Source organism: Choristoneura fumiferana, chromosome 8, assembly GCF_025370935.1.
Source record: "Choristoneura fumiferana chromosome 8, NRCan_CFum_1, whole genome shotgun sequence".
Lineage (NCBI taxonomy): Eukaryota > Metazoa > Arthropoda > Insecta > Lepidoptera > Tortricidae > Choristoneura > Choristoneura fumiferana.
In genome coordinates this window covers 16846194-16868262 of record NC_133479.1, presented here as the reverse complement: position 1 = coordinate 16868262, position 22069 = coordinate 16846194, and the positions used below count along the sequence as shown (strand labels likewise).

General features: G+C 37.1%; 2 protein-coding genes and 1 long non-coding RNA gene across 3 annotated transcripts; 1 reads left to right on the top strand and 2 right to left on the bottom strand.

The window, feature by feature from the left end:
• The first annotated feature begins 50 nt into the window (after window positions 1–50).
• Window positions 51–2128, top strand: LOC141430059 (uncharacterized). Its single transcript, XM_074090602.1, has 3 exons — window positions 51–87; window positions 960–1393; window positions 1581–2128. The coding sequence occupies exons 2-3, from the start codon at window positions 1100–1102 to the stop codon at window positions 1764–1766; spliced, it is 480 nt and encodes a 159-aa protein (XP_073946703.1). The 5' UTR covers window positions 51–87; window positions 960–1099; the 3' UTR covers window positions 1767–2128.
• A 2968-nt stretch (window positions 2129–5096) lies between these two features.
• Window positions 5097–12318, bottom strand: LOC141430249 (metallophosphoesterase 1-like). The gene is made up of 7 exons (XM_074090857.1): window positions 12281–12318; window positions 11966–12117; window positions 10811–10893; window positions 9730–10017; window positions 8886–9037; window positions 6138–6174; window positions 5097–5585 (listed from the first exon to the last, which is right to left on the bottom strand). Exons 1-6 carry the CDS (start codon window positions 12316–12318, stop codon window positions 6156–6158), a joined length of 732 nt encoding a protein of 243 aa, XP_073946958.1. The 3' UTR covers window positions 5097–5585; window positions 6138–6155.
• A 2580-nt stretch (window positions 12319–14898) lies between these two features.
• Window positions 14899–16178, bottom strand: LOC141430058 (uncharacterized). The gene is made up of 3 exons (XR_012451604.1): window positions 15953–16178; window positions 15693–15879; window positions 14899–15020 (listed from the first exon to the last, which is right to left on the bottom strand). It is a non-coding gene; the product is annotated as an uncharacterized lncRNA (long non-coding RNA).
• Between the last annotated feature and the right edge of the window lie 5891 nt (window positions 16179–22069).

Sequence of the window (22069 nt, the reverse complement as noted above, 5' to 3'; positions counted from 1 at the left end):
GACAACTGGTGCGATTGCCATTCTCCACGTTTCGAGCATCAACAGAGATAAACACAACTGGAAGCTGTAAAGTGCATTGATTAGAAGGTAAATATTGTGTTTATGTAAACAATAGTTTTCAAACGCGGATTACTCCTTTCATGTTGATTAATTCATAATTATTCATAATTACATCCTATCTACCTATTTAAGTGTCCAATATCAAATCAAAAATGTCCCTTAAGTACCACATTTTTAAAAATGCTTTCAAAATTCTACAAATAATCGGTTTAGGTAAGTTCAATGTGAACGAAAACGTTTGCAAATTTAAACTTAATATCTCAAACGCAGATGCTTTGTCAGTTTTACAATAAAATGGAATTCACAAAAAAAGATAACGAAAAGGTCAATCACAAGTCACTGAATTATCATAAAGTTTAATTTACGTCAAGAAGGCCCAGATAACGGCCAACATGTCACTTGGCATTGTTTTCTGATAAAAAGCGAAGATCTTGAAGCTTTAGTACCTACCTAATGATCTTTTTCGTTTCTTTATTTTACTAACCGTTACCTGCAAGAAGACTACTGCGTTTCAAAAACTTTTACTTCAAGCAAATCTACATTCTCTAAGCAGACAGAAACTGCTGCAAATCCCAACGTGGGTCGACAGTCGTGTAATTCTATCGCAGTAACTGTATCTAGCATATCTATCGATTCACGGTTTGCTGAACACTAATAGGGTTGTCTACTCATACATATTTACTGTGCCACAAACATGTACTTATTTACTATGTATAATTACTTTATTCCATTGATCATAGATAATAAAATCTTAAGACTCAACATTTCAAAGACGATTTGATTCAACATATTTGAATAAATTAATATACATATGTTGACGATGCCATTCGGGCCAGGTACCCAACCCTGATAGGACGCAAAAATCGTTGGACTTATAAGGTTTCATAATTCTTTCACAGTGAAGCGAGACTACGCTGTTCATTCGCATCAAGTCTGCCTGAAGATATTGACGCATCTGAAAGATTGAAGTTACCTTCACGTTGTAGTGGAGAAAGAGAAGTTGTTTGTAACTAAAAGTTTAGAAAGACAAGAAGTCAAGATGGCAAAAGTACAATCTTCTCATGAAATGAACCTGCCTTCGAAACCGCTGGCCGTGCCCCAAAATAAAGATCTGGACCTAGTCGCGCTAACCATGGCCGCTCTACGGTTAGTGAACCCTTGGACGGCCGCCGCCGCGGAGCCGAGCGCGTGGCCGCCGCGGCCCGAGCCCGAGGAGCCGCAGCCCCGGGACCGCGTCATCACCCTCGCCGAAGTCAGCCAGCACGACACCCCGCGAGACTGCTGGGTGGTTATATACGATCGCGTATATGATATCTCAACTTTCCTGGATGAGGTGAGCTTAAAACATTCCTGCCTTTACATACTTGTCCCGTATTCACGGCCGAAATACTTACGAGTTCTCAAAAATAAAAGTAACACTTCTATGCCAGCTAAGCAAAGAGCTGGTTATTTGTTTTGTTTTATAAAGAAGAAATCTAAGTTTATGTACAAGATTTCAACGTGTTGTTATTATGTTGTAGCACCCTGGTGGGGGAGACATAATGCTGGAATACGCCGGGCAGGACGCGAGCACGGCGTTCAGGAGTTCGGGGCACTCGCGCATGGCCGCCAAAGCTCTGGACCGGTTCCTCGTGGGCGAGCTACCCATGAACGAGCGCATGTACCGCCGCCCCGGCGGCATCCGGCTCAGCGACATACCAGAATAAACCAGTTTCCCAAGTGTAGTCCGAAAATTACGTAGGAAGACAATTGGTCCTGCTAAACCTAAGCCTTTAGTGGACGAGTCCCATATAGATCTGATATTCGCCACTGGCTCACAAATACAACCGATATTGGACGGGATTGAATTATCTCTCTATAACCAGTACTACTTACTTAGGCCATAAGTTCAAAGTAACATAATATAGATCATAATAAAATTGTTTTTATAGTTAAGTAAGCAACTAATATAATTCGCTACGGCAATTCTCTTATCTACTGGCAATGAATTTATAGATGTCAATTGCGGCAATTAACTTTAAGCTCTTCAGACAGCATATGAAACTGTGAGATAAGCGGCTGGCTACCGAAGGACATTGTATTTATATATAATATCTGACTGTAGGTATGTGATTAACGGTAAGATTCTTATAAGTATTGTGAGTACACGTGTTGTTTGCATTTATTTATTTCAAATTATTTAGGATCACACTTAATTTTAATGCAGTATTACTTTCGCAGGATTAGACAAGCCTTGCTTTTGCAATTTAGTAGTTATATTTTATGAAGTTCCTATTGTTTCTTTGTAAATAAATAAAAATAAATATAATAAACCTTTTTACTTATTTACGGCTTACTTTTGATGTATCCCAATATCCTCTATTCATTAACACAAAATGTGTTGGTCATTTTACTTAATTTTGTTAATAACGCTTTGTATTGCCACATCAGTTTGCATACCAAATAGCTTGTACAATTGAACCTATACATAATACCAAGGTATACCTTACGACTGAATGCTTCATTACACAACAGTATCATACCAACAGATTATGTATGAAGCACTATTCGTAGAGGTGTAATATAATATCAACTCATATGACCCTGAGCACACCATACTTAATAGAAGCAGACAAGTTAACTAAAGATCACAGATCCTACAAATCACATTCCGAACAGTATCTTTAAATTTTAAAAGGGTTTAAAGTTATCTCATACCCTTATAAACCCCAAATTCAAGATCTGTTAGTAGAACTTGTGGGAAAAATTATTGACAATCAGACAGAGACAGCTTATAAACTAAGTCCAATGAACTAAGTGACATTAGCTACGTGTAAGACAGCTACGTCTGTGCAAGACTTATATTATATATTTTAATGTTAAATCAGCTATCCTACCCTTCGACGTAAATCATCATCATGAATCACCTACTAATACATACTTATTCGGGGTTAGAAAAATAATGTAGATATACTCAGCGGCACCAAATTTGGCCTACCCTACATACAAATATTTACCTGTAACTGCATAAATTCGAAGGCCAGATTTTTTGCCGCTCAGTATACCTATTTGTTTCGTTCTTTAGCGGACTTTAAAAATCGGCCAAGTGCGAGTCGAACTCACTCACGAAGGGTTCCGTGCCATTATCTATACAACATTAAACATTTGCAAAAAGGCAGAAAAAAAAACAAGTTTGTTGAATGGCAGCCCCTTCAATATTTATTATACTTTAAATTAATTATTTATTTTTAATGTGATTATACAAATAAATATTCTATAATATTTCCAGCCTGTTACTGTTATTAATATCGAGGAAAAAACGGCAAAAAAAACACGTTTGTTGTATGTGTTTGTATTTGTTGTCATAGCGGCCACAGTTAAGTATACATAATCTGTGAAAATTTCAAGTGCCGGCTCAAGAGATAGAGCCCTGTGAGACACAGACAGACAGACAGTCAGGAGTCTCAGTAATAGTTGGCACCCTTTGGGTACGGAACCCTAAAAAGGTAGAAGGTTCTACAGGGTGGAAAGTTGAGGTGGGGCAGCAATACTGGGTTGAGACACGAACTTTAGTTAAAATGTTCAGTTTTTAGTTGTCTGCATACTGTTTAATTTTCTTTAAGTAAGTATAAAGGATTCATATTCGTAAAAAAACAACATACGAGTTTCACTTTGCAAATTAGTACCCTACGAACTGTATGGAAAAAGTTCTCTTTGATTTGTGGGTGTTCTAGTACTCTAACCTTAGTTAGTCTCAAAGAGTGTTTTAATCCTTGATAGAAATGGGACCGATTGGCATTAAAAAAAAAGTCAAATTTGTCGATTTTCTCGCTGACTGTACATTTTATCAAAAATCTGTGAATGTCGATTTTCATCACTCAAAAAGTTAGTAAAGGTCTCCTAGGAGCATTTTCGCGTAGCAGCAAGGGATCTAGTAGCTGCCCTTGCTACCATCTCAACTTTCCATCCTGTATATTCCACTGTATTTTTTTTGCTATGCATGTTTCACCGATTTCTCCCTCAATCGTGGATTGATTTTCTAAATTATATTTATCCTAATGAGTACGTATAGGTACTCCTAAGATGTTCTCATTGTAACCTAGTCAGAAATAGTCAGAACCCTGACGAGTAGATCCCAGGGAGATCGATACCTATAAATTTAAAAAAACCGGCCAAATGCGAGTAGGACTCTCGCACCGAGGGTTCCTTTGTATATATCAATGAATATCTAGTTTACTGGTGTGTACCTAAATGTACCTACGCAGTATGGGGTCATTTTGGATTGGTTACAGCTACAAGCAGATAAATAATGATTTTCAAACATTTCTATGGTCTGTTTTTTAATCCGAGATACTAAAATGACGTTTCATGTGTTACCTGTTTTTTGCGTCTCATAAATTGTGATGTGCCGCAACCGGTAATCACCGAAAGATTTTGTAGGTACTTATGTTATATGTATAAAATAATAAGATATGAACGGATCCGTGACGTACTAACATGTAGGGCACTTAGGACATTCTAGAAAAGGTAAAATGGGTCTAATAAATATGCGACCGTTTTGGAGACATTTCTACTTTTTATAGATGTTGATATTTAAGTTTCAATTTCATTCTAAGTCTATAACACGAGAAAACGCATTGAACATATCCAATCACAATACGAAAAACATGAATGACGTTGTGTGATATCTGGCCCTATACTACGAAATGCAAAACACGAACTTCATATGTTGCCATCCCGCTGACGCTTATCTCATTTAATACGCGAGTGAAAGGGACGGTGCGATGCGAACTTTGTTTTTCCAGTTTTGTAGTAGCCCCTCTGTGTTATGATTTTTTTACGTTGGCACTAAGTGATGAACACTGTTTTTTTACATACCAAAATTTCATCCAAATCAGTCCAGCCGTTTCAGCGTGAAGGAGTAACAAACATACTCACTCACTCACAAACTATCGCATTTATAATATTAGTAGGAAGTAGGATTAGTAGGATTATTAAAATTACTAGCTTTTGCCGCGGCTTCGCTCGCGTGGAATTCAGAGAGAGAGCGAGAGAAATAATAAAAAAAAATCGAATAATATAAATTGCCCACTCAGCATAAGCACAACATATAAGGTGTAAAACGGATAAACAAAGTCAAAAACAACATGCTGCGCTCAAATATACGCATAGCCGACGTTGAGAATAAGAAAGCTAAAATAGGACAGGGCTGGACAGGACTGTCGTATGCACCCACAAAGGTGGGCTAACACTCACTTGTTGGATCCCGGAGAGCGGCAGCGGGAGACGGAGAAGGAGATGGCGGGACGATTTCCACATGTACGCAAATTACTGGCCTGACAGCATCAGAACAGGAGTTGTGGCGATCAAGAGGGGAGGCTTTTGCCCAGCATTGAAACATTACGTTAGGCTATTACAAAAAAAGTGTATTAGGTATATATATAATATAATGCATCGTTTGGATTAACTTAAAAAATCCTCCTCTCATCTTTTCACTTTATTGTTTACTCTTGTTTCTGATCTCCTTTCAATCGTTCGAAGATTAACTGGAAGAGAGAGACCCCTTTAAGAGATAAGTTTTGAAGAGATCTTTTAGGTATCTTAACTTAAGGATCTTTATTCTCTTGTTATTAGTTAATTCCATGTAATTTACATATAATAAAAAGTTACACGATAAACTACAATTAGTTCACTGTCACATAGATATCTGAAAACTATGGAAAGAAGGTTTTTTCATTAAAAATACAATAAATAAAAAGCTGAAAATCACATAATATCACCGCCACCGTCAGAGGCGTATAGGGGGGGGGAGCGTGTGGGCCGTATACCACCCACCCCAGTATGGTCTAGTGCCCACCCCAAGATGTTGACACCCCACAGATCCGAAATTCTATAATACTGATATCTTCACACAAAAATCCAGGCCAGGCCCCGCTGAAAATAAACCCTAGATACGCTAATGGCCACCGTTGATGTAAAAGTCCAATTTGTAAAAAAAAACACCTCGAGTAGGTAGATAATTATTGTAGTAATTTACTAGCTAAGATTTAGAAATTAATTGTAATACATTAATAATGATGAAATAAAATAAAGTTTACCAGTCTTTTCCATTCCGTCTACACTTTCTTCCCTGATCTGTAACAAAATAAGATCTTCATACAATAACATGTTATTGACAAGCCACTGTCTCCATGTGGATTGCAAGTTCATCCCTTATCGCGCACAACTTGAAACATAACATAAACTCTGTACGCGAAAATATCGAGAATGTACCTAGTTGGGCGAATATAGCGAACGTTAAATAAGCAGAAGTTAAATAAACATGTCTGGTTGTTTTATTTAAAGTACTTAAGTACATGTAGCATCACAAGAGTTGGCATGAATGGATTGAATGAGTGAATAAAGGTATCTGTGTGTTACCTATTTGAATACACTTCACACAAATATAAAAATGACGTGTATCATTCATACAAAATTTATAAATGGCATTACTTTCATTCAATATATTCGCGCCAGTTCTTGTGAATCAACCTGTATTTTTAACCGATGAAAAAAAACGGAGGAGGTTCTCAAGTCGCCGCGGGTTTATATGTATACATACATATATACATATATATATATATATATATATGCCCCATCTTTTAATTTATAAAAAAGTGGGAAAGTATAAAATAAAAAAAGTTAACAAAAAAATTAAACCGCCGAAAAAACTGAAAAGCAAACGTGATTTGGGTGGACAAAAGGTTGTGTATTCATTTTTGGTCATTAAAATTAAATGAGGTAAGTAACATTTACTAAAAATTGGGTAATATTTTCGTTATGTCAAGGTTTGTTTAGGTACTTCATGTTTAGTTGTACTTTTACTGTAAAACGAAAAGATAAAGCTATCATATTGGTTTCTTTGAATAATAGTAAAATTATATACAGTTTGATTAATTCGAGTTAACACTAGACAGATGGGCGTGCCTTCAGTCAATTTTCAACTTTGACGTCATACAAATAAAGTCATTTTTAGTATACCGCTACCCACGTTTACAGATTATGTAACAACCATTGTATTTGTATGACCTCAAAGTTGAAAATTGACTGAAGGCACGCCCATCTGTCAAGTGTTAACTCCAAGTAATCGTACTGTAATTGTTCTTATATCGCTAGTAATAAATTAAATATCGTTTTCAGATCAAAATGAGTATCATTTTATTTTAACGACCGGTTTTATGAGTATCACTCAATATAAAATTTCAAACACAAACCGTTTCATAATGTAAGGATTGAAACTCAGATTCCGCCATGATCTCTTTATTGTTATCTCTTTCTTACATACTAAAAACCTATTTCTATCTCTGTCATACATCCCTCAATCTCAACTACCTTGAATCTCGCTCATTCGTCAGTATTTTCTCTCATTGTGTCTCTTTCACTCATTACGTTTTGTTCCGCCTGACAATAAGGAAAATTGTTGCTGGACATGTCCGAGATGTAGAGGAATTAAGAACAAAACAGGGACAGTGTTCAATAATTCAAGCTCACATCATAACACAAACATCTATTACTAAAATTAGGTAGTTAAAGTCTATACAAATTGCTTTGTTAATGACAGATTCTTATGAGTATGACAGATGACAGAGCCTAGATTATTTCTTCTTTTGGCCACTATGAGCGCTGCGATAGATTTCATTACCCCACCTAGTACTTCGCACCCTCCCAATAGTAGTCTACCTGATGGGCTTCTCACTCCTTCTGGCTCGTGCTGAGGCACCGACTTCAATCTAGTACCTAGATTAAGGTAAAAAAGTAAAACCGACTCCAAAAAAATAAAAACATAACAAAAAATGAAACGACTACAAAACCCTTGAAAATATTTTTCTAGCACTAGGTACCTACTAGCTCGAAATCGGTGCCTCAGCACGAGCCAGCAGGAATCAAACAATAGTCGTCTACCTCACCTAAATACAATGCGTTTCAATCCATCCTCCTTTTATTGTTATTTTTTTTATTTTTGTGGAGTCGGTTTTACTTTTTTGTTAAAAAAATTCTTTATTTCTCACTTTTTAGTGATTCGTAGCCAAAGTTACGTTGTTTTATAACAGAGTTCCGTTGCCGGCTTTAGCATCAGATCAGTTCGAAAGAATCATTAACTGAAAGCTCCTTCTTAGTCGCTTATCTAGGTATATTAATAATGATCGTTTATAGACGAGCGAGCATTACTTAGCTTTGACGAGTTCCATTGGTCATCTACGGTCTTCTTCATCAGGTCCAGTTTACCAAATGATACTTTCTGAATGTAAATGCTTATCTTAATGCTAAAAATGCAAAAATCGCCATAGGTGCTCCTATAAAATTTGAGGTTTGCCCTCGATTTCCCTAGGATCCCATCATCAGATCTTGACTTGGTGACAGTGTTTTGTAAATCGGTCCACAATTGACTGAGTACTCGGCGTACATAAAAAAAATACAAAACATTAGAACATAGAACCTCCTCCTTTTTTGAAGTCGGTTAGTGAAAAAGGTTTATTATTTTGTGCTTTTCAGTTTTTTTCAGCGGTTTAATTTTTTGTAAATTTTTTTGGATTGTCATAGTTACAAAAGTCGGAGAAAGTATTGAACTATGGACGAGTTTCCAAAAAAAAACTAATTAATCCATCATTTAGATCAGAAAATATAGATTGAAGACGTATTTTTCATTTACTCGTATTTGGTCAATTAAATAAAAACAATATGAAGATATAGCCAGTAACCCTCCGCGTGACGTCATGTCGCGCGACACTTCCCCCTACGTCACAGGCCCCCACTTTGACGTGCTTTATCTTTGTGATTTTTTTAGCTAGATTACATAAAATACTCACAAATGCTTGTTGTTGAAGGCGTTTTGCTTGGAGTTGAAGTAGCGAAGGTATACCATGAGAGCAATTAGCATTAGTAGCGCAGTCACTTGCAGCGTCCACTCGCGAGGCAGTTCACACTTGGACACACTTGCCTCCTCGCCGCTTACTGTTAACTGAAAAGAGACAGGAGGAAGAGCGTATGAGTTAACAATTGCTTGTAGTTAATAGCTCGCTAACACGTTCGGCCCCAGCAGTGATCCACTAAGCTCTTACGCTATGCCTACGCATATCCCACAACAGTCACTTCTATGCCAGTGACACGTATTTGTAAGATCTAAAAAGTAACAGACTTAAAACATTCCGGTTCTCATTCCTATGCACAGGTGACACGCATGTGTGTCAACAGAATTCGTACCTCCTAAAGGCTGGCATAGGCTAAGGGTTTAGCGGAACGTTACCGGAGCCGAATATGACGATCTACTAAGCTCTTACGCTATGCCTACGCATATCCCACAGTAGTCACAAATACGTGTCACTGGTATAGGAGTAAGAACTAAAAAGTCGATAACGAGTAGATTGGATTAATTTTAGGGCTCCTGGAAACGTTCTAACAATTAAAAAGATGATTGATTGAGTTGTTAAGATGTGCTATGTTTGGGAGGTTCAGGGACGAACAATCAATCTAGCTTGGTCTTGTATCTGGGAAAACGCGTGTTTATTTACGAATCATAGCCCGAGCGAAGCTCGTTAACCCGGTACCTCCTTTAAAGAATCAGACTAAGTTTTCACAGCGCCCAAGTGTAGTAAACAATTAGTAAGAGCATTATTGTAAGTATGTGGCAGATCTATATTGAAACAGGCTTACCAAGTAATACTTAGGATCCAATCGATTCCTCCAAGAGAAAGAAGGAACTGTGTATTCCAGGAACTCTATCTTATGGTCGGGGGTAGGCACGAAGCTGTGCCGGGCAACACAACTATGGTGCGTGTGGGCACCGAACGCGAGGCGCGGGCGCAGGCTTTCTACGAGGTATTCTGTCGACTCCTTCGACAAGCAGTCCCATCGCTCTACAAACAAGCTGTCTCTTTCTGGCAGTGGAGCCGCGTCGGGCTCCGTGCATTGACTGTCTGAAGCTCTGTATAAGGGAAAGTGCTGGAAGCAAAGATTGCTTTAAGTTAAAATAGAATATGAATGAACTGAATATGCCTAACGTATTTCGGACTACTCGGTGGCCCTTTTTCAGAATGTGCATGGTTGACATGCTTTGTTTTGGTTTTGTGTGGCAAATCAAAAATCACACAATGAAAGATCAAGCTTCAGAAATACAGTCAAGTTAGAAAAGTTATCAAACCAAAAGCGCTTGTAGAAAATGGCAGGCAGAAAATGCATAGGTTGGCAAAGTCTAACGAAAAAAGATCTAATAGAAGTAGGTATTCATGTATTATAGACGCGGTCAGTCGAAGGAAACAATGGTTGAGTGGATATGACAGCTAAATTAAACTATATTTATGGGGTGGCTCATTTAAATCGGTCAGTATGGGAAAGTCTGACTGAAACTATAAGACATACGAAGATCTGTTGTTAGGAACCATGTCATCGATTTTAGTAACAAGAAAAACTGCATTCATACATTTAAAAAAACTTGTATTCAGCTCGGGAATCGAACCCGGACGTTTTGAAAATTAAAACTTACATTATTAATGAATATGAAATACAATGCATTTTATTTCTTCAAGATACCATGTTTTATAATAATATTGATTGCTTGTATAGGTTTTATTTTTCAAAACGACTGCGTTCGATTCCCGAACTGAAAGTTTTTTTTAATGTAATGTGATGTTCGTATGTCTTATAGTTTCAGACTTTCCCATACTGACCGATCTAAATGTGCCACCCTGTAAGTATATATGAATAATTTTATTTTATATTATACTGACTTACCTACCTGAATAAGAATTGGTTTAGTATATTTGTCGAGTTTTGTTTTGCCTTTGCATAATTTTGATCCACTGCTACACTTCAGAATATCTGGAAGCAACAAAACACAAAATTAAGATTGCTTAGCTCCTATAACATGGTCCTTCAAACCGGATCTATTATTTGCTTATTATTGCCATTATCAACTATCAACTGGACACTGCATATCGCAAATGATCCCGACTGACAACTACTGGTGAGTTTTTCACTACTTTTAAGAAGGCTCGTACCTCAAAATCAATATTTTTTCTGAGTGAAGTAGTGACGATAGACTACTAATGTGCTTAAGAGATAGTCCATAAAATATTGGGCATCCATTAAATATATGAAATTGGGTCCATAAAATATATGAAATTAGAATTTAGATCATTTCACAGCTTCAAGGGACTGTAGACTTGTGTATACGGTTCTAATTTAACTCGATATCTCCACGCGTTTCCGAGTTCTAGGGTCTTGACAGACTGTTACACACAGCGCCATCTTTTTGCTTTCAACCGAACTAATAGAGGTGCGCGTAGAGGCGACCGAGAGAACTGTTGGCTTCTCTACTAGTTCGGAGTTGTGTGGATAGATGGCGCATTCGGAGATGTTGCCCCTTGACACTGCTTTGCCAAAAGAAAGATGGCGATTTGTATCGGTGACTCTTGTAACGAACTATGAACCAATAAAATAATTAAATTATAACTAAAGAAAAAATAAAACTCTAGGTGCTTTTATTGCTTTTGTCGCTCCCTTTGATCCGATCTGTAATGTCTAAATGTTTTATACTGTCTTCTGTGTTTTGTGTCGTCCCTATGTTTTGTGTGTCGATTCCAGGTACGCAACAAACTCGCTCCGACAACCCCCGTTTAGAAAATTTATTTAACCGGTCTGACACAATGTACACTTCGCTGCTGTCAGGTGTCATTGGCAGTAATGGACGCTAACCAAAAGCGACCGATTGCCACCAAGCAAAAAAGTTGAAGTTGAAGTTGAACCAATAAAACAATCTTCTGAACAAATTATATATTTCTATCCCGCCGCAACCCAGACTGACGGGCGGAAAACAAAGTGATCCTATAAGGATTCGTTTTTTTGCCTTTTGAGGTACGGAACTCTAAAATAATCGACCTAAAATAATAACCAGCTATGTTGTCGATCTCGGCGACGGCGCGTGCGCAAAGCGAACAGCCGTCGCCTGCAGCGCATGGAGTTGAGCAGCACGAAGTGCGCGCCGCGCACGCTCGCCAGCCCCGCCGGCGCCGCGCGCATCCGCCGCTCGAACCGCCCTGCCAGCTGCGGCGTTATCCTACCCGCACATTGTATATTTTCATCTCTCCTGTTCGGAAAGTTTAATTTTCATGGATAAATAGCCGGGTGGAAAATTGCGTTTTCATCTCTAGGGTGGAAAGTATTTTTTTTTTTTAGATAGCCACGGAGTCGAAGATAATTGAGTTACGTCATTGACACTTTTATTTCACGTTTCGGCATGGCCATCTAGATGCACGTCGTGACCAAGGAGCTTATATTATTATACAACACTGGACGTTGAACGCAGAACATCCGTTTGAAACAAGAAATTTGATCTTTATTACGTCACGAACATATTCCATATCTCTTTCTTTAGTTAGATTAAGAAAGAGATGGAAGTCATTCGTGAATGTGAAAGAAAGAGATGGAATATATTACATCCATACTTAATATTATAAATGCGAAAGTAACTCTGTCTGTCTGTCTGTCTGTCTGTCTGTTACGCTTTCACGCCAAAACCGCTGAACCGATTTGGATGAATTTGATACAGAGATAGAATAGACCTTGGGAAAGAACATAGGCTATCTTTTATCGCGAAAAAGAGGCTTTAAGGGGTTGAAATAGGGGATGAAAGTTTATATGGTGGAAGTTCGTCGCTGTCGAAGATAAAACCATGAACTTGGCATTTAGGCACATAATAAGGAATAAGTAGGTATTTATTTGAGCTTTTTGAAAATTCGACCTGTGAGGGGGTGAAATAGGGGATGAAAGTTTATATGTAAAGATCGTCATTGTCAAAGATAAATCGATGGTTCTTTATTACACTTGGCATTTGGGCACGTGATTGATAGAGATTAATAGATATTTGTTCGCGCGTTTTTTAAAATTCTTCCTGTGTAGGGGTGAAATAGGGGATGAAAGTTTATATGAAGGTCGTCATTGTCAAAGATAAATCGATGGTTCTTTATGAACTTTGCATTGGGCACTTATATAAAAATAAATAGATATTATTGTTCAAGCGTTTTTGAAAATTTTACCTGCGAGGGGATGAAATAGGGGATGAAAATTTATATGGAACGTCGTCATTATCACAGATAAATCGATGAATCTTTGTGTTTAGGTATTCGATAAGAACTAAAAAAAAATCGGTTAAATTCGACTTGGACTCGCGCATCAAGGGTTCCGTACGTAGGTATTTATGAATATCCAGTGTTAGCCTATTTTAAGCTCATAAGCAAAATGTACGCAATGAGGGGTCATTTTAGATGGCTTATTGACATAGACAGTCAGACATGAAAAATTATGATTTTCAGTTTTTTTTTATTTTGCTAAAGGGGAAAAATAATTTGCTAATAGAGCTATTTTTATACAAAATTCCAAGTTTCTGTAGCTTTTGATTGCGTTAACTTAGAAGTTCAATTTTTTCACAGCTTCCGGGACTATTGACCTGAGTTTAGGGTTTAATTTCAACTCAATACATACTCCGCGCGTTTACGGGATAAAGGGTCTTGACAGACAGACGGACGGACGGACAGCAAAGTTCTTTTGAGGTACGGAACCCTAAAAACATTTGTTCCGACTCTTTTCACATTGCGATATTTTTCATAGTTGAAATATGGGGATGAAAGTTCGTCCAAACAAATTTACTATAAGTATATTTATCGGAAATTGTGTAGCTATGCTTAGTAAGAATGCCGTCTTAAGTATAATCCTACCCTCCTAATTTACAATAAAGGACGTAGGTGTCCAGAGTTCTTTTTTTACCAAAAAATGGAAGAACAAAAAAATTGTTTAGATAAAGCAATGTATTAAAATAGGCTATTTTCAGTAAACCGTAGAAGTTTCTATGTACATTTATTGGCAGAACAGGTACCCTAAATAAATTAAATACTTTCCAAAGTTACTATTCCACGCGGACGAAGTCGCGGGCAAAAGCTAGTATAAGTAATTAAGGTCAAACTTCTTCGTTCGGCGTTCAACCTGCAGTTTTGTATATAAGCTGCTTGGTCGTGACCAACTCTATTTTTTTAATACTCGGACGTGGCAAGTGGCCAGTCGAAAAGGTACCGTTGGAGGTTGGATATAAGTAAATTCAAAAGTATTCTCACTTTGTTCGAGCGCCAGAAATATCTCGGGTGAAATGGGTCACTTTCCACCCTTGGTTATCAATCTACTATTACCGACCTTGGGTTTCATGACAAGACAACAATAAAAGGTCGAGGGTTTTATTTCGGGGGTTGCAACAAAGGTAGCCTGCATGTTACAACACTGTTTACGATCAAGTGTGATGAAAAACCTTTAAGCGCCTATGCACTATGCGGTTAGCCGCGCTGTTTAATCGTGTTGTCTCTCTTCAAAACTGCATTGTTAGCCGCATAGTGCAAATAAAGGCTTGACAAGGGTAATGAGCTGTAACGGACTGAGCGGACTGGAGAAACACACTTATTTATTTCAATACAGTCAGGCTTACAGTTTGCACCAAAACATCTAGCTTGTTAAATACTTAATACTATGCTAAAATAAAATTATTTTAGATAAAAGTGGTTCCCACCATCTGCAAACACCGAGTTATGAGTTCTTATTCAGTAGAAGCACATGTGTGCACTTTGCCATTGCAAGTTAAAAGTACTCTGTACAGAGTCGGCTCGCTTGCAGTGGAAGGCAAAGGTGGGCATTAAACACATTCTTCTTTAACCACTTTCTTTAATAATGTAATTGACACCATCCTTCTGCACTCGTAAGACAAAAGGTGATATCTCAAAAAAAACTCTTGAATTATTTATACTTACTATAAATTATTTGCATACCTGTAATGGAATCAATATCATGATTCCCAGCAACTGCATACAAGGTGGTCCCCTCAGGAACTGTGAACAACTGATGGAACCTCTGCACCACCTCATTGAACTCTTTCTCAGAGCTTTTATCTCCTTCATCAAAAAGATCACCTGAAATAAACCACATTCTAGTACTAGCATTCTAGTCTAGTAAATTAGTACCACAAAAGTACCTGTAAGTATTTACAATTTATTTTTTTTATCCCGAGGAAATTTAGAAAATATTATTAATTTATTAAAGAGAAAACACATACTAAAAAAAAAATACCATAAATAAAAATTAACTATAAACTAACTACCTAACTTTTAAATTTACAAGATGAAGATGTGGTGCAGGGTTGCCGCCTTTTGGGAAAAAAAATCGGGGCAATCAGATGGTTAATCCAATTCAGGTCATCAAAAAGACTAAAGACTTCAAGAAAAGATCATCGAAATCAGGACTGTCATGGCAGAATCAGGAAAGGTGGCAACTCTGGGAGCATTCCACAAGAATATCCCTTAGGAAATGCCATTCTTCTAATAGTTCTGAAAAGGCTGAGAAAATGACATTAAGTCTGGTAATATTTCATGTCTTTGCTAACAAATTGGCAGCATATTCCAGGACCTCATGGATTTGACTGAATTAACTGCTATACAAGGCAAAAGCATTTCATAGGGGACATTCTTGTGGAATGCCCCTCTGACGTGGTGTGCAATTCAAATAATAAACAAGAAGTAGTAAACTTGCCAAACATTTCTAGAAATTACCTTAAATGAATAAAAGTTTTGCAAGTAACTACTTACCTAAAACAAAAACAACTTCTGGCCTGTGCAAAGTCATAGCAGTTTGAAATGCACGTTGCATTTGCCATTCCCGCCGCCATCTGTCCAACCAGTGGCCATCGCGTGAGCCGAGCATGTGGGGGTCGGCCAATATCATTGCATAAACTGGCTGAACGCTTGAGACTTTTTTTAACACTGGCCATTCACACTGAAAATCCCAATAAATCTATGAGTTACCATTAAATATCTGGGTAATTAAAAATAAACGTAGGATTATTGACCTGGATTTGAGTGACGTAATAAATAAGGTATTCACAATACAAATAAATAAATAAAAGCCCAGCTAAAACCCGAGGAAAAGTATTAATTAATACTGAATATCGCAACTTCCGGAATATCAAAGCCATAGTCAATTAATCTCCATCATCGATGAAAATTTGACTGATTTATTCTGATATTTATTTCTTGCAACATAATTTTGTATTTTCAATATAGAAATAATAGGTCCCATGTATAAAAGGAAGAACATGAATTAACGATCGACGTTTCGATTTCGATGATACTTTACTTTTGACATTTCAACAAGACAAACTATGACAAATATGGAACGATGGAACGTATTTCTGATGAAACCTTGCTATATAGTTTTTTTTGGAAAACTGCAGGGCTACTACAAAACTTGAAACTCGAACTTCGTGTCGTACTGTCCCTCTCGCACTCGTATTAAATAGTTTAAGTGTCAGAGAGACCGCACGACAAGAACTTCTTGTTTCGAGTTTCGTAGTAGCCCTGCTGCTGTCGCCTTGAAAGTAAAAAGACATAATAAGATTTATTTTTTTTGATATGGGACCTTGTAACGCCTGATTCAATAAATTAATTTCTGAGAATTCTTTGATTTTCTTGTCTTATGGAAGAAGAAATATGTGGCGTTATCTGGTAAAAGGTACCTTGTTGTCGGTTCTAGTTTCCGAGATAATCGCGCTTGAAGTAAAATGTCGAAAATAATCATTTTTTCTTTTTTTACTCTATATTAATAAGCAGGGTCTATATTTTAATTTGACAGAGACACAAGTTTTTAAATCGATTTTTTATGAGTTAAAACATCCCTTAAAGTTTAGTAAGAAAGGTACCTTATTGTCGGTGCCGCTCTTGAATGCTTTCTGTGCGCTCGGTATCGGTTTGGAAGACGTGTCGGACGTCGGTACTTTGTCGGCGCGTCATCATCATCATTATCATCCTAGCCTATACGTCCCACTGCTGGGCACAGGCCTCCTCTCAGAATGAGAGAGCTTGGGCATTAGTTCCCACGCGGGCCCATTGCGGTGCTTGTCGGCGCGTAAAAAACGTCAAGAATCATCATAAAATGCGTTTAATTAGAGTAAGGTAAATCATCAATAACTGGCCACCCTTAAGCGGTAGCCAGTTAGGCCCTTATTACACTAGCGATTTGCGGGCGAGTTGAAAGCGAGGTGAGCGCGCAGCGAGTTCGCTTCGAGCGCGTAACGATTTCACCGCGAGCATGAAACGATATCGCCGCGAGCGCGCAACGATGTCGCTGCGAGTTCGCTGCGTTAGCGCCGAAGACGCCCTATTTATTATACGAAAGTCTACAATATGGCGCTAAAGCAGCGAACTCGCCATGCACTCGCAGCAGCGACATCGTTGCGCGCTTGCGGCGAAATCGTTATACGCTCGCAGCGCCTCGCTTGCCTCGCTTTCAACTCTCCCGCGAATCGCTAGTGTGATAAGGCCCTTATTGAAGATTTACGCCAATTTGTCTTTTTTTTATTCGACTGGATGGCAAACGAGCAAGTGGGTCACCTGATGGTAAGAGATTACCACCGCCCTTAGACACCTGCAACACCAGGGGGATTGCAGATGCGTTGCCAACCTAGAGGCCTCAAATGCCAGTAATTTCACCGGCTGTCTTACTCTCCACGCCGAAACACAACAATGCAAGCACTGCTATTCACGGCAGGATTAGCGAGTAAGATGGTGGTAGCAATCCGGGCGGACCTTGCACAAGGTCCTACCACCTGCTGGTCTTTAGAGGTTGATTTATAGTAATAATAATAACGATTAATAGTTACAACTACAAATCAAAAGCATTTTTTTAGATCTTATTCTTAACTATGTCACTAAACATTTTACGACCGACAATAAGGTACCTTTTCAAATACGTTAATCATTTAGTGTGTTGAGACAAAATTATAGGTTTTTGGTAAGAGTTTTAATACTACAGTGTTCTTAAATTAAGACTATTAAAATTAATCGTAAGTTATTAGTCGTTTTCAAATGATATCACTTCATAATCACTAAATATTTTACCACCGACGATAAGGTACCTTTTAGAAAATATATAGTGATTGTACCAACTTTTTACTAAACTTTACCTTGAATTTTGAGATTGAAAAAACTAGTTTTTTAAGATTTGTTGAGTTAATTTGGTCTCATTTGGCTATGTTTTAGCGTACTAAATATAAAAGTTTGTTGATTTTGACTGTTTAATTACATTTGTAAACAACAAAGTTATTTTTGTTAAAGTATTTTTTTTATATAATAAACAACGTTAATTCAAAACGGAGTAGTTCTTATTTAGTGTCCAATTACGCATAATATTTTTTCCTTCGATAAAATCCAATGGAAATATACTATAAATAGAAAAAAATGTAAAAAATCCATCAACCTTTTTTTTTTACTTTATGCACTTTGGCAAGGTAAACTATAGGAAAACCGTTGTCCAATTACAAAATTGTTCTTGAAACCTGAAAGCCCGTACAATCTACTCCTCAAATAGCATGTCATCTATGTAACTTCCAACAATAACATACTTTTATTGGGTGTATAAGTTTGAATTCAATTTTCTCATAATCACCTTTTCTGGCTTTTGAGCTTCAACATTTTTTAAAAAATATCTATTAAACCTACATGCATGTTTCTTACATGGTTCGATAGCTAAATGTATGTAGATTATGGGGATATCAATAACTCAATACCGACAACAAGGTACCTTTTCCCAGATAACGCCACATATATATTTCGACTTGACCTTCTAGATCACTTTCGCGTCACATCATTTTCCAAATCGCTCCGCTCATGCAGCAATACAGTCTCCACGCTCGTTAAGTCCTGCCGTGACCAGGAGGAGCCTCTTTGTTTAGGCTTGAAGATTAAGAAGCCGTGAAATTTGCCATGTGATATCCCATTTACACCCTACCATGGCAAAGCGTCTACAATAACCCTGCCCATACAATTTTAAGGGCAGTTTGATCGCCACCATCAAAGACTGCAATTGCTTGTATGGGCATCGGCAGTGGAATAAAATTAAAAAAAAATGTAATATTTAATTTTATTACTTGATTCTTCTGAAGTCTTTAATGATCAGTTGACACTTTCCTTGCACAAAGTATCTGCAATCACTCGGCGTTAACAATAAAATGTTCAATGGGTACTAAGTAATCCAGAAAAATATGTATAGCTTAACTGTAAAAAATAACTAATTAAATTAACTGCCTTTGGTCACAATAATATTAGTAACTGTAAAAAACTTTTTAAGAATTGGTACCAACCTTGAAAATTATACTCTAAGTTTTTCCGTTTTATAGTTTTCTCTAAATTATACTGAAATTAGGACACATTGGAAAACCATCATTGATTACCATCTCAACTAGTTAAGTTTAATTGAAAGTAATTAAACATTGCACAGACTGTACAAACTGACTTAAATTGATTACCGCCCCTTATTTTGGAGCAATTTCCAGTCTCAATATGACCAATGAAACGTAAACGGTTAGAACTTAAATCAGCTACAATACAAGCTGTTCAAATTTTCCAAACAGTTTTAGGACCAAGAATTTTAGGCCCAGACGTTTTTAATAGGTAACTGGAGAATTGGGTACGGCAATTCAATCCAAACTGTCCATAAACATTTTACGCTACGACTTTGCAGACCGGCACTAGGTTCGAGAAATCCATTCTTCCAAAATGTAGACTTTCCGGAAAATTTAGATACACTCCCAAAACTTACACCTTTCTAATTAGGACATTTTTCGAATTGCAGGTACATTTTGTCATACCTGCATGTACTTGACCAGACCTTGGACATAAATGAGAAAAAAAAATCGTCCCACTTTTACTTAAGGGATCCCTTAAAAACATTTAAAAATATTTTTTGACAATTTGTATGGACTTGGAAATTTACCATGTAAATTTAAATGTAACTACTGTAAAAATTAAAGACTATAGCCTCAACGTTTGGCTGTAAAACCTGTTTGACAAAGTGACAGCATTATGGCTCTGTTTGAACTTGAACTCTCCGGGTGCGGTACTCAAAACAACTACGTACTACCTTTTTATGTAATTTTGTTACAGTATTTTACAATAATGTTAGACAGGTCGCCATTTTAGTGCTGTGACGTTGCCAATTCTCGCGTCCGAGTCATGTCTTATGCAAGGCAGGTTGGGCTGAATTGCCATATTAAATATTGAGGCTGCCCGAAACTTGGCCGTGTCTTTGCAGATGGGACTGTAACATCTTCATTCCCGCTTAGAAATTCACTGCAATTTAGTTATGAAATATTAAGTCGAAATCGCAGGGGAGTTGTGAAGGAAGATTGTTTTTTAACTCGTTTTAGCGTTATAAAGAAGGCCTTTTTTACGAAAGTATAAATAAACTTTTTTGATGAATAGGGCCTTAGTTCAGTAGCATGCGGCGGTAATAAAGTGGAGTTTGGGAGAAATGCGAAAAGGATTTTCTGCAAAAAACACAGTACAGACGACAGTGAAATCATTTGGTATCAAACCAAGGTAGAAAGTATGCAAGTATTGGATTTTAATTGCGAATCTGCAAGATTTGTGTGGATCGCTACCATCCTACCTGCTAATCCTGCCGCTTATCAGCAGTGATTTGGCTGCTGTGTTTCGAAGGAGTGTGTGTGTGTGCACAGTAACAAGATAACAGGGTTTACACTGGTAATACCCACTTTCCCTTAATTTGAACTTTCTCTAAAGATGCACTTTTTTAGAAGGATCTCTTCTCAGATGATAAATTATATTAGGTAGTTTCTAGTTAGTACACTTTTCAAAAAGGACGTATTTGTTAATAATATAAGCGGCCAGTGTCCTAAATGTGTAGGTACATGTTGACAATAGAAGATTGGAAAAGTGTAGATTTTGAGAAATACCTTAATTGGAAAAGCGTAGGTTTTAGAGTTTAGGAGTGTCATTATTGAGGAAATGTCCAGTTTTGAATATTAAATATAATTATCGTGGGAAACTTATGAGTACCTGGCTAAACATTCGTTTATATAAAAGCAGCGAGTTACATTCAAAATTAATTACGGTCATCATTTTTCCAGTTATCGCGAATCTGGATCAAGCGAGCCGTTCCGCATAAGTACACCACGACATTAATTTATTAATAAGAGGATAATTGCCGAGATAATTTTTTATTTTATTCACATAAATTACATTAAATTAAACAAAACAAAGTTGAAAAAAAAAACTAAAAAACATTTATACAATAAAAAAATACATAAGAAAAAATAAGAAAAAATTATAAATTAAATCATAAAATAAAATTTTCATTTCTAGTCCCACTAATATTATTATAAATGCGAAAGTTTGTCTCTTTGTTTGTTACCTTGTGACGTCTAAACCGCTGAATTGATTTAGATAAAATTCGGTAAACAGCTTGATTCCCGGGTAAGGACATAGGATTATTTTTCTCCGGAAAATCGCATAATTCCCGCACACGGACGGAGTTGCGGGCAACAGCTAGTAGGTATCTTTATAATTTTACAGAAAATAATAATGATGTCGAAGTTCAGAGCGAATTTCAGTCGGGTAGCACTTTTTGGTGCTCAATTAACTATGCACAATAATGTACCTAAATTGGATGACAATGCCATTATTGACATGATTGCAACTAAAATAAGTTTTTGGTAAAAAAAAAACATTTTTAATACAAGCTTTTTCTACCGTCTGTACTTTTTTTTGACTTTACTTGCTTTGCCACCCAAACTACATTTGCATACCAAATTTCAAGTCGATGCTATTAAACGTTGAAGAGTTCCGTCCTGCGGAGACGATCCTGGCCGGACTACCAGGATGTGACTACCAGATTATTGTATTGTCCGCAATTTACATAAGTAAGTATACTAAATTTCAAGTCAATTCAACTACTGGAAGTTGGTCGAATTTAACTTGCAAGATTTGATTACAGGCAGACAGACAGACAGACAACGGGACAGGTGAAACTAAATCAAGCTTGTAAAAAAGGACAGTCAGCAAAAAAGCTTTTATCAAAAAATTTGTAAAATTCTTTTCGATAATCGCTATCCCGCGGGAACTGCAATTTTTCAGTTCGGCGGTTTAGACGTGAAGAGATAACAAACAAA